Source organism: Manacus candei, unplaced genomic scaffold (assembly GCF_025592945.1).
Source record: "Manacus candei isolate 608988 ecotype Guabito, Panama unplaced genomic scaffold, ASM2559294v1 h1tg000041l, whole genome shotgun sequence".
Taxonomy (NCBI): Eukaryota; Metazoa; Chordata; class Aves; order Passeriformes; family Pipridae; genus Manacus; species Manacus candei.
This window is the reverse complement of record NW_026138089.1, coordinates 7,397,762-7,410,807: the sequence shown is the minus strand read 5'-3', so window position 1 is coordinate 7,410,807 and position 13,046 is coordinate 7,397,762. Positions and strand designations below refer to the sequence as shown.

Below are 13,046 nucleotides of genomic sequence, written 5' to 3'. Positions count from 1 at the left end.
GAATTATTGAGGTTATGTCGCTTTCAGTTTTATGTAAGAGTTACATGTTTCTATGACTTCTTTGTAATTGGCCAGAACACTTTTCTGGAAACCTTGAGGGTGGTACAACTTTGTCTCATATGGTTGTTCTGCTAACTTTCATAAAGGAGTCTACTTTGGCTTTGGTTAGGAATGACTTATTTTTCTGCCAAGATGACAAAATTATTAGAAAGTCTTGAAGCAGAGAGAGCTTCTATTACCATTTGAAATTCATATTTCCAAATGAATAAAGATGTCTTTGGAAAGCTCAGGCTAAGGTGAGTGGAAGATTGTCTTAAATTCTAGATTCTTTTGGCTCTTAATCTTTTTAGTTAGTGTATATTTTCATATGATAGATGATTCAACTTGCTTTATATTCTTTTATCCCAGAGTCATGCTCATAAGTAGTTACTTCAGAAAACCTAGAACTGCTTTGGGACGGTTGCTGTGGAAAGGGAGTATTACCCTTTCAGTTGACCAATCCCTTAAAATCTTGGAATTCCACAAGTTTCTCTAATTGTGGTGAAGCCTCTGTTGGGCTGGTTGATACAGCCATTAAAATAATTGAATACTGTTGCAAGGTAAGCCCTAATCCTATTTGTAGTGTTTTGAACATGTTTTTCTCAGTAAGCCCATTTTTGGGTCACGGTCTGGGGCTCTTAGCCCTTTCAAGCAAATAGGATTAGGACTTTTTTGAGTTTATGTTATTAAGACTCTGCCTGAAATTAAGGAATTCCAGAAGCAATTTAACATTGTTGCCCTACTTCCAAGTGAGGAAAACACAGGATTTCAGTTTTATAGTGATCCTTCAGCCTTTACTGCGTGTTCTTAAATGTATTCTTTTATGCTTCTTGGTCAAACATGGAGGTGCATGTATGCAGACACCCCCAAAACTGTGAGTTTGTGGTGTATGGGTACAAATGGTTGCTTCATATCTAGGAGTTTTAATCTGCTTTCAAAACTAAGGGCGTGTTTACGCTACACTGAGAACCTGATCATTCCTGTGGAAGTTTAGAGTGGTCATAGAATTGTGGGCCTCTACAGAGCAGACTTTATTCCATTTACAGGTGAGCTGCAGGTGTTAAAGGTTTGAGTAAAGTTTTCAGGCAGTTGTGTTTCTGGAGGTTGGAGCTGTCACTGTTTCATTTTCCCTCTGAGGAAAATAGTGTAACTGGTTATTCTAGGAACTTGGTGATTCTGATCATCAAATATGGTGAAGTAATTAATCTGCATTCTGTAACTCATAGTTACTGGTTTCCCTCTTCACTCTCTCATGCAGGAAGAATTAGTAATGGTCACAAATGCTGTGATGGCCTTACAGTAATGTTTAGTTTTGTTGTGAAATGAAAACTTAGGGGGCCATTGAAATCACTTATTGGCAGAATGCTATTTTTACATTAAAGTAGAATCTACAAAACTATATTACTATATAGCTGATTCAGAAAAGTCTAATATTGCAACATGAGTTGAGTGTTATAGTTTGATATTTCACATAAAAGTTACAACCAAATAATATGCTTTGGCCTTGATAATTTTCAAGGTAGGATGGGAAGAGTTGTGTTCAACAGTTGAAAGCACCATAAATCTGTTTTTTGAATTATACAGTTGTTTCACTTATGTGACTAAATCAGAAAACTGTTTTGATAGTTGAATACAGTGTGGAAAATAGAGTGTCAGAGAACCTTACTGGTTCGTTTCCCCAAAGCTCGCACAAGAACTTTCTTGCTGAAGTTCTTGAGCAAATTTGGCTGCTCAGGGATTCTAGAAGGAAAGTTTGGCCACTGTTGGATCTTATCTGCAAAGCAGTGTTTAATATTAACTGGGATCGTGTGGTGGTTTTTTTTCTTTTTATTCAACTTTATAGCTGGGTTAGAAAGACAACTTCAGTTCTTGTGAGGAATGTATGTCCCATTAAATTAAAACTCTTGCATTTTCACTTCCAATAGTGAAAAGTTCCTTTCAGTCCAGTAGACTAACAAACGCTGTCTGATGTGGTAGGTAGACAGTGCTTTGTCTTCACAGTTTTTGGGCCTAATTTCTGTTTTGTCTGTTTGGATTCTTTGTGAGAGTTAGTGATGTAAATGATTCTGGTAGTGAAAGGAACAATGAAAACAAAAGATTATTTTCTAGTACTGACTGGTACTAACAGTGTTTTCTAGCAAACAATCATGTCTTTTTCTATAGTGAATTTTCATTCCTTAGAAGATTTCTAAAATTAGCTTCTATATCTAGGCTATTACTTTCCATTTTAATGTTACAATGGAAATTATTTATAATCAAATCTTGTTACATCTTTCCAGTCCACAGATTTTCTTTGCATTTGCTTTTGCATATTTACCATTTCTAATTGCCTGTATTTCCTGTCCTCCCTATTTACATCCTTTTACTTTCTCCTATAGGCAAAGCTTAATTTTCAGAAGATTTTGCAAGAGAGGTTTCCCACTTCAATTTGAAGAATTAAATTTCATCATGACTTTCTTTAAACCAGTACCAAATGAGTTTTGTTAATCATATTGTCTGATTGCAAATAAAATTTTGGACATATGGTGCATCCCTAAAAAAAGCTCGTGATAGGACTATTGTAAAAGACTCTTAAAGTAATGTTTTACATACCTGCTTGTGTGGTTTAATGCTCTGAAAAATGTGTTTTCCCTGGTTCTTGACTTTCAGGTTGAGGATGGTGGAAGGATGAGATAGGAAACATACTTTTATAAAAAACTCTGTAATATTAATGACTGAGCCTTCTATTAAAAGTAGTCTCTATTGTCACTGAAAGTGTTCAGTTTTGCTACAAGTTTATCTCATTTTGTGGAGGCAGATATTTTTTTATTTCTGTTTGTTATTGAAATAATTCTTTATTGGACTGAAATAATTGTTTTCTTTATCCCTGTCCCTTTATGGCTACTGATCTTCTTAAATTGTTTTCAGTCTTGCTGATTTCCTCATCTAGTACTTGAAGGCACATACCTGAATTGTTATAGTACTTAGCTTAATGTTTGGCATCAACAAGCCAATTAAAATGGGTTTCCTTTTTCTAGCCAAGGTCAGAGGAATAATTATGACCATTTTGGACTGAGACTTCTTGGCTGAAATGGCTTTAAGGCAGTAGTTAAATTGAGAGTCTTTGTGTGATAGAACACTTCACATACTTTTCTAAGTTACTTTTTTCCCCCCTGCTTTGTACAGTGAAGTGTTGGGAGTTTTTCTCTTCAAAGGCATGAAGCTGCTATCCCTACTTAGCTTTATGTATGTCCTACTCTTTTCTTTTCTGGATAGGAGCTTGTTCTGAAGGAAGGAGTCATTCAGGTTGTTAATTCTGAACTTCTCTGGATTAATTTAGTGCAGGACTTAGCTATGCTGCCTGGTTTTGAGTCCTGTAGTCTTTCTTCTATATTCCTGTTGAATATTCTCAAATTTGTATAATTTTTCCTAAAGCATGAACATGGGAAGAAAACACAGCAGCACAGCATTGCTCTCCTGGTAATCACAGAATAGGTCAGGTTGGGAGAGACCACAGTGGGTCACCTGGTTCAACCTTCCTGCTCAGGCAGAGTCATCTTAGAGCACATGGCACAGGATTGCCTCCAGACTATTCTTGAATATCTCCAGTGAGGGAAGACTCCACAGCCTCTCCAGGCAGTCTGTTCTAGTGCTCGGTCACCTGCACAGTAAAGAAGTTCTTCCTTGTGTTCAGGTGGAACTTCCTGTGCATCAATTTCTGCCCATTGTCTCTTAACCTATTGCTCAGCACCGCCAAGAAGATTCTGTCCTGGCTCCATCCCCTTGGTACTCTCCCTGCAGATACTTAGACACTGATAAGGTCTCCTCTCCAGACTGAACAGGCCGAGATCCCTCAGGCTGTTCTTGTAAGAGAGATACTCCAGTCCCTTAACTGTCTTCATAGCCCCCTGCTGGACCTGCTCCAGGAGCTCCTGGCATTTTAATGTAGATGGCATTGATAGAAGAATGATGTGAAGAGAAGGGATGTGACAATTTGTGCATCAAAGACTTAACATTCTTCTAGTGAAAGTATTGCAGTGAAATTCGTATTCATTCAGTTTTGTGCAATTCTGAGGTTGTTTTCGGAGCTGTTTGGTGTTATAGAAGATCCTTTATGTTGAAACACGGTAATTTCACTGTAACTTTCTCTGCTATTAAAAGGGCAGGATGTGCTTATGGAAGAACAGAACTCCTCACTTAAATGGAAAAAAAAAAGGGGAAGGCAAGTAATACAAGTAATATAAGAAGCTGCTGTTCAAAGAGAACTTTGTCTTCTTCCAGTCTTTTCCCTTAACCTCAAATATTCAATGAGGAAATGAAAGTAACTTCAACTATTTTCAAAATAAGAGTAAATACCTGGTCGGTCTTGCTCACTCACATTTTCCTGAAGGCCTTTTAGCTAAAGGAATAAAGAGGGCTAATTGTGGCCTCTTCTCCTTGCTATTGTCACTGTTACTCTCTCCCATGTAGCTTAGAATTTGGGTTTGATGCTCTGGTAAATATAAAATTTGCTAAGTAGATTACACTTTTTCTTGCTCTTTTGTATCTGTCTTGCTTGGTTTTTACACAGCTTGCCAGTTCAATGGAAAAGTCTTGCAGCATTCCAATTTTGCTTCTTCCACAGGCTGTGGAACTATTCTGTGATGCAGAAAGATTTGAATCCCTTGGAGTAAGGGAGTAATCAGGTTTCTGAGCTTCTGGACTATGAAATGTTTCACAAAAGTCTGGGACTGCTGTTACATACATGGGTTTCAATATCTTTTTCTGGCAAAAGTAGCTGTTAATGCTGTTCCTTGTGTAACCTTTAGAGCAAGTGGTGTGTGTTCCAAATACTTCATGAAATTCTGTTCTTTATGGACTTAAATACCGAGATGTCCATCTTCCTGAGTTGAGGATGACTAACCTTAGTGTCTCAGTGTCTTAGTGGCAGTTCTGCACGTGTGAAGAATCAAGCACCTCATTTTCTGTTGAGAAAATTATCAGTATATGTTTAAGGTATCATGAGTGGCTAGGCTTGGAGATGGTCTGAGGGAAGTTACTTCAGTTTATAGTTTCACTTGAATTTCCATTTGGGTGTCCCTCAACTTCTGTTTTCCTTTCTGGCTTCTTAATTGTGGTGCAGGATGTATTTAAATTATGTGTTGAGAATTCCAAAAATGTCTTATTTTCTTTCAACTGATTCTGATTTAACTCCAGAAGTTTCTAATAACACAGGAACTGCGGTCAAGTGTTTCAGGAGTGATTTAAATTTAGAAACATTCATATTATTTCACAACATAGTTTGAAAACAAGTTTCCCACATGTCTGTAAAATTGTGATGTGTACAAATTTGAATAGAAATTTGTCCTCTGAACTGACTCATTTTTAATCACTGGATTCTTGGAAGGACTTCAGCAATTTTATATCACTCTGCTTTATATGTGAGATAAAACACCTTTCTCTTGTTTGCTTTCTCATTCTAAATTTTACTTGTTTTGTAGCAAGAATGGGATAAATCAGGTAAAAGTCATGCAGTAATCAGTACTCCTGTTATTCTGTCGGTCTTGTTAAGCTTACCTGATTCAAATACTGGCATTCTGCAAGTGCTTGTGGATGCACAATTTTACTACTTATTCCCCTTGGTTTAGTGTGTTGTATTATATATATAAATTAAGGTTACATACTCCTTGTTGAGAATATTCAACTATCCCTATCTCTGAATCCAGATTGCTTCCCGTTGATGGTGGAAGTTTGGATAAAACATTTTCTCTGTTCTTCTTTTGTTTTCTTAAAATATTCACAAAGTTAAATTTCTATATTTATTTAATTATTATCTAAGTTCAGAGTTTGGGAGAATTTTTTAGTGACTGAGAAATGTGTTCTGAGGCTTGTTTGACATAACAGTATCTCAATTTTTAAGTTACAGTTTGATACGAGGTGCATAGTTATGTTATTTTGACAGTTGTGCTCTCAAACGGATACTGAAAGCAGAGAAGAGAGCCTCAAAAAGTAGTGTGAAATGTTATCTTGTCAGGTTTTTATAGAATCACAAAGTATTCTGAGTTGGAAGGGACCACAAGGATCATCAAGTCCAGCCCTTAGGTGAATGGCCCCCACAGAGATCAAACCCACAACCTTAGCATTACATGCGTTATCAGGCTCTAACCAACTGAGATAATCTCAGGGTCCTGGTGGTGGGTTTTCTCTTCAAGTACACAGTACCCAAATCCCTTTTATAAGTAGGATATACATGGGACTGTTCTCAGCAGAATACTTGGCTGATGGATCAACTGTGGTCACTCGAAGCTGGAAGCTAGTGCATGTTAGAGGTTACTGAACTAAGGTGAAGGTACCTCAGGCACTGGAGACACGTAATACTGATGTAAAGTAAATATTTGATCTCACAAAGCCCTGGTTTGCTGTGGCTCTGAGTGGGTAGGTATGGCTTGAATAGCCCATGTACTGTAGTGAGTAAGGCACAGCACAGAACAGCCACTGTGCTATGGCTGAGAGAAGCCAGTGCTTCTCTTGCTTTACCTGGCTGTGGATGTGACAGCTTAGTTACTGTACATGACAGTATCTCTGAAGGGATTATGAGTTGGAATGCATGCTACATGAAAAGAGGCTGTGGAATCATTCTACCCTTTAGAATTTTCAAAACATGACTAAAAAAAAGTACTCAACCTGTTTGAACTTGGAAGTTAACCTTGCTGTGAGCAGGGAGGAATTAGGACTCAGATGTCCTGCAGAAATCTTCTTCAGTGTTAATTTTTCATGCTTTTCACTTGAAAGTAAGTACTGTTAGCTTTTCTATGTCCACACCCTAAATCATTGGGGGAATAATAAAATTTCAAATGAGCAGTTGAGACTACAAAATTCATACCTAGCAATTTTGCAATCCATCTGTTGACCTAGAGCCACAGGGAAGTTAAGCACATCAGTCTTGTGCTAAGTGATCACTTTACTGGGCTTAGTCAGACTATAGGGAATCAACTGTCTTGTGCAAGTATAGAAATGATGAGAGAAGGAACTTAAGTAGTTACAGAGGTTTTAGTGGATTGCAGGCTTTTGGGCAGAGAGGAGCAAGTAGGAGACTAAGATTAAGGAAAGCATGATTTAACTCTAGGCTAGTCTAAGGAACAAGGTAAGGTAGTGGGATGGGATCAAGGGAAGGAGAAACTTGGAACCTAATGAAAAAGGAACCCAGTAGATAATGTATGTGAGAAGCAGTCAGGTGTGAAGAGATGCGCTGGGGGAGTGCAACTATAATAACTCTTAGTGGATGGACACATTTAAAAGTGGTATATTCTTACAGCTATATTGACTAATCTGTGACAGGAAACACTATAAATTGAAAGACAAGTAAAATAGGTCATATCTTTGCATGTAGACCAGTAAAACTACAAATATTGACAGAACTTAATGGTGTCTTTCTCTTAACATTTTCCTCAGAGCTAAGTTGATTGAAATATGCATCTTCAAACCATCCAGTCACAGTTCTGAGTAGTTTAATTATGATGGCTCTGAAAGTAGTTATTTCGAATTTGTTGCTGCTGACAAAGGACTAGTCTTTGCAGTACATGAAGATTAACTGATTTTATTAATGATCAGTATTAAATTCATGCTTACCTTGGAAAAAAAAATATGTGAATAACTTAAAAACGTAAGGGTTTGTTTGTTTGTTTGTTGGTTTTTTTTTGTTTTTTTTTTTAGTAGTTAGCAAAGAGATGTGTATCAGTGTCTGTTGCATTCAGAAGCCTGTTTCTGTCATGGGCTCGTGATTTACATTCTGTTTATACCAACTCCTCAGATAGAGGAGCATTGTTTTAAAAACTGAGTGTTTGTTTAAGCATATCTACAATAGGAATAGGTCCACTTGGGCATTTGTATTTTACAAGCTTCCCTGTTAAAAAAATTAAAAAAAAAGAGCAGCAACAACTCCTATTTTATCTGAAGTATTTCCTAGAGCTGTTATCCTGTTGCTAGTGTGGTGCAAGAAGAGTTTAAGTCTTAGGGGCTTTTATACTGCTCTAGAGTTGCATGTAGTTTGTGTTTGCTAGGATAACAATTTATAATAGGTGGAAACAGTGCAATTTTTGTAGAGAAAACAATTTTGTTTATTGCAGTTCTGTATAGCGCATGGTCAAAAATAGTAATTTTAACATTTGTTGCCTGTAAGCGTGAGCTGGTGATGCCTAATATACAGTATATGTCAGTACAGAGATTCTTAGACTATATAATAATTCATGTTAATTACAAAAAACTGGTTTTAAGAAAATCACACCAGTTCTACAAGCACCTTCTTGTTTTCTAATGTTTTTTTCTTTGAATAGGAATCACAGAAAATGTTTTTCTAGTGAGAGTAATCTTGTAGTGTCCCTAAATAGCATCACAACAGGTTTTAATCAATTTATTATGCTCTGCCTTGTTTGCTTAAATTTGGAACTGCAGAAGAAATCCCATGTACCTAGTAGATACTTATATACATACACTTGGCAAATCTCTTCATGTTTTTCTAGCAAATGCTATGTTTTTACACTAATTTATTTATTTATTTGCTAGATAAATCAGATAAATATGATTCTAGAGATGTGGAAAGACTTCAGCAAGATGATAAATGGGTTGAAAACTATCTGATTTGGCGTCATGATGTTGTGGATGATACTTTAAAGATGATTGATGAAAGCTTTCAGTGGAGGAAAGAATATACAGTTAATGGTAAGCTATGTTTATATAATGATTTTGAAGCTGTGTGTTGCTTTCCTATGGAAATACAACTGACTTCTATATGTAGTTTCATTAAGCATCTCTTAAAGATCTTGCAAGTAACACAGATAGCCTTTTCGTTGTTGTTTTGGTTTGGTTTTGCTTTAATTCTTACTCATCTATCTTGTTTTGTCTCCTCGCAGTTACTTGAGTGGAGTCCTAAAAAAAAAAACCAAACAACAAAACCCCCACAGCAAACAGGGCTCTCTTGTTCACTGTAATAGCACTACTCTGGCACACGCAGTAGAATAGATCTCATTTTTGTGCTGTGAGAATGTTTTGAAGGTGAGCTCTATCTACAGGACTTCACAATCTGAATTAAAAGTTAGGAGAGCTGCAAATATGAGCAAAATAAATATTTGCAGCATTTTTTTCTTACGTAGATTATTTTATTCTTGTTTCTCAGTAAATAGATCCTACTCTATAGTGTGAGTGGAAGAAGATAGAGATTTCAAATGATCTCAATGTTTGCTTGACTAAAGGCCTCAGAAAGTGGTTCATGAAGATATTTTTATATTTTGTAGCTAGATCTTTGCATTTTTAGAGACTTAACATGTCAAGTTACGATGTGATTATTAACACAGTTACTGAAATAATGTTTCATTTGGCTTTGCAGACTTGTCAGAATCTGTCCTTCCAAAATGGTTATTTGAAATTGGTGCTCTCTTCCTGCATGGATACGATAAAGAAGGCTATAAATTATGTAAGTTATACAGACTATAATTTGAGTCATTCATCATGATTGTGTTTGTGGCATTTTAGCATCTTTTTGAAAAATAAATCTCTTAAGAACAGAAGTAGGTACATATTGGCAGTTGTTTTTGGTAGAGGTGGTATCTTAGTAGCCTGGAGTATTTCTTTGGATCACAGAAAGGGAATGGGTAAACTTTGTCAGCAGTTTTAAAAAATCATAAACCTTCATCCTATTTATAATGCAGTTTTTAACTTACCTGTGTAAACTCATTGTTTTTGTATCCACTGTGGTGAGTATATGGTCAGGATAAATGTTCCTTATTGCAGTGTATTGTCAGTGCTCTTCTAGCAACTCATGTTTCACTTTTGCAATTGGAAGTAAAAGACATGGAGAAGAAACATGTTTTTTTTCACTGATACTTTCTAAGTTTTAGGGAGAATAATATTAAGAGTGTACCTAAATTACTTTCCGGCTTGTCTAATTTTGATATCATAAAGATACTAAACAGGAAGGCTGCTCTTCACATTACTGCCCCGGGTGTTTCTTTTATCACTTCACTGTATAATCAGTAATTTGGTCTCAGACATTTTTATAAAGCCTGTTACTTTGAATTATGCTTGTGGGGTTTTTTGTGAAAAACAAGTTTCTGTATGACTCATCTAGTTTTATTCCAGGTGAATATGTATTGGGCTTTCATTTAGACAATATTGCTCACCTTTTGGAATTTTTCAATTTATTTTAGAAAGATCAGTTGCTTTTTATATAATTCATAATGCATATATAAGTAGTTTTTCAAAACACATCAAGTAGGATGCTGTAGAAAACCTAAACGGAAAAAGAAACATAAATTTTACAACAGCACATAAAATAAATGCTGAACATAATGTTATGTCTTAGGACCACATGATTTAATTTGAAATTATGAAATTATAATCTAGATAAGTAGTCTTTAAATGCATGAAAAGTATTTTTCCACTGACGTTTCTTCTGGGGTGTAATTCTTTGTATTTTCAGTTTTTGAAAAGTTGGATTTATAAAAATGTGAGGAAGGAAGTGGGGGGTATGTGGAGAGGTATGCAGTTGTTTTTCTGGCTGTTCAGTAGCCACAAAATAAGTAGAAATGTAGAAGACAAACTCAGAGGTGTTAATAAATTTCACTGGGTCCTGTATAGCTATTTGCATAATGTTTTCTCTTGGTTTGGATCTGTTGTTTCAACTTTTGTGTGTGTTCTTCTCCAAGTTTGGTTCAAAGTGAAACATCATACAAGAGATCCTAAACAGCAACTTGACAAAAAGAAACTGGTAGCATTTTGGTTAGAACATTATGCCAAAAGAGATCATGGAAAGCCCTTAACAGTGGTATTTGACATGGCTGAAACTGGAATCAGTCACATAGTAAGTATTTTTATTGCCTTTTCCTGATTGCTTTTTTAATTATTTAACTGATGTTCCCAGAAAAAGGGAAGTCCCTGTACAGTCCTTGATATCTAAATAATGTAACTATTGTTGACATCAGGGTTATGTTGGGCTTTTTTCCATGGCATGAACAGTTTCCAAAATAGTTTGTTACATATTAAACTTTGTCTTCTGCAGCACATGGAAAACTTTACTTTTAGTTTGGTGATTGAGCTGAATCTAAGCTGTTTTAACATGAAAGTTGGAGATTCTACCTTTCATTACATATTTATAGATTTATTCTAATAACTAAAAATCTTGTAGATTGTCTATAGGTCAAAAAAATAGAATTTTTTTAAAGAATATTGACATTTTTCTTACCAAATGCCATGCTGTCCTGTTATTACAGAAATGGCTAAAACTTTATTTTGTTCCTTCTTTTTTTTTTTTTTTGTTGGTATGGTAAGAATGCATTTGAATATAAGAAAAAAGCAAAACAAACAAACAACAAAAAAGCCAAAAACTTTTCTGCCTTTTGCAGGCAGGATAGTTTGTGTTGCATTAAGACCTTGCAGCTGTGCAGCACAGGGTCACAAGCTTATGAGAAGATATTTTGACAAATCACAGAATCACAGAATATGCTGAGTTGGAAGGGACCCACAAGGATCGTAGAGTCCAACCCTGAGCCCTGCATAGGACCATCCTCAAGAGTCACACCATGTGCCTGAAAGTATCATCCAAACACTTTAACTCTGTCAGGCTTGGTACTGTGACCAGTTCTCTGTTCCAATGCCCAGCCTTCTGGATGAAGAACCTTTTTTCTAGTATCCAACCTAAACCTCTCCTGCCATAACTTCAGGCTGTTCCCTTGGGTTCTGTCCCTGGTCACCATAGAGAAGAGATGAGGGCCTGCTCCTCTACTTTCCCTCATGAGGAAGTTGTAGACTGCCATAAAGTCTCTCCTCAGTCTCCTTGAGACTAAACAGACCAAGTGACCTCAACCAGGACTTGTATGGCTTTCCCTCAAGGCCCTAAATAAGTACTTTGAAAGGGAGGATCAGTGTTCTTACTCTTATCAGTGCTGTGAGAGCTGTCTATCCATGCTCCTAAGGGGAATACTGGAGCTATGGTTTTGTGTAACAAGAATAAAGGACTGTAATAATTTCCTTGATATGAAAGATCAATTTGATTTAGGTTTTATGGAGTATATTTTGAAGCAACTTCTTTCCAGTGTCCTTGAGAATCCCAGAGCCACAATCTCAGCAAGTGCTGTCCCTAACTACAGCACTGTCCCTAAGTGTCCCACTGTACAGTCTTCCTTTACAGTTGGTACATTTATCACAGAACAGGGATATTTTTAATGGCTGTTTATAGGCATGTAGAACAGTTAAGGATTTCCAAGTTCTTTTCCAGAGTGTGCCTCTTTTTTGTTCCATTCCTATGGACATCTACTATGTTGGCTTTTGTCACTGGTATGCAGCCGATAATTCTAATAGCTCATGCTGTGTTGCACCATGTCAGGTAACTAGAATAGGTGCAGTTATTGAATGGTCTGTGAAATCTGTACTTCTAATTCCAGACTTTCATTGAAATACTGTATCTGTCCTTCTGCTAATCTGATAGAGAGCAGCATCCTTGTTAATGGAGATTCTAGTCGTTACTTTGGAATCCATCACTGTGTTTATGCTGTTAAATGAAAGATACTGCATTTAGTACAAGCAACAGACAGTTGAGATAAATGCCTCTGTTAGAGGCTACCTTTTGCCTCCAAAGATGCCAAACTATCAGTTGGTTTCTAGTTACTGAAGCTACTGATAAAGCTTTCAAGTTGTGACTTGTCTTCTTACACAGTATTTTGGGGTTTTTTCATCCTGTCCACAAGTGTTTTAACAGTATGTTTACATTGCTCTAGAAACCCATTCTTCATAGCATTTTTGCTCTTACAACAGGCTTTAGATTCTCAGTTAGAAATGTTTTGTACTATTTCTGAAAGTGTCTGCCCACAATTTCTCTGCATACCACAAACTAATACTGAAACAAAAAATCCTCTTTAAATGAAAACTGTTTGGTTTTTTTCCCCTTTGGAAATATTCTGCTGAGTGCAGTAGTATACTGAACTATGTGAGACAACTATTGGAGGGAAGTTTTGGTATATTTAGTGCTTTTCCATATAATACTTTAGAGAAGCTCAACA

At 36.3% G+C, this 13,046-nt stretch overlaps 1 protein-coding gene across 2 annotated transcripts in view; it reads left to right on the top strand.

The window, feature by feature from the left end:
• Nucleotides 1-13,046, top strand: part of MOSPD2 (motile sperm domain containing 2) — a 28,503-nt gene that overhangs the window by 1,443 nt on the left and 14,014 nt on the right. For both annotated transcript variants that reach the window (XM_051795039.1, XM_051795040.1), the window contains exons 3-5: nt 8,560-8,715; nt 9,380-9,466; nt 10,698-10,852. In XM_051795039.1, the coding sequence (XP_051650999.1) occupies nt 8,560-8,715; nt 9,380-9,466; nt 10,698-10,852 (398 nt within the window). The remainder of the gene's footprint in view (nt 1-8,559; nt 8,716-9,379; nt 9,467-10,697; nt 10,853-13,046) is intronic.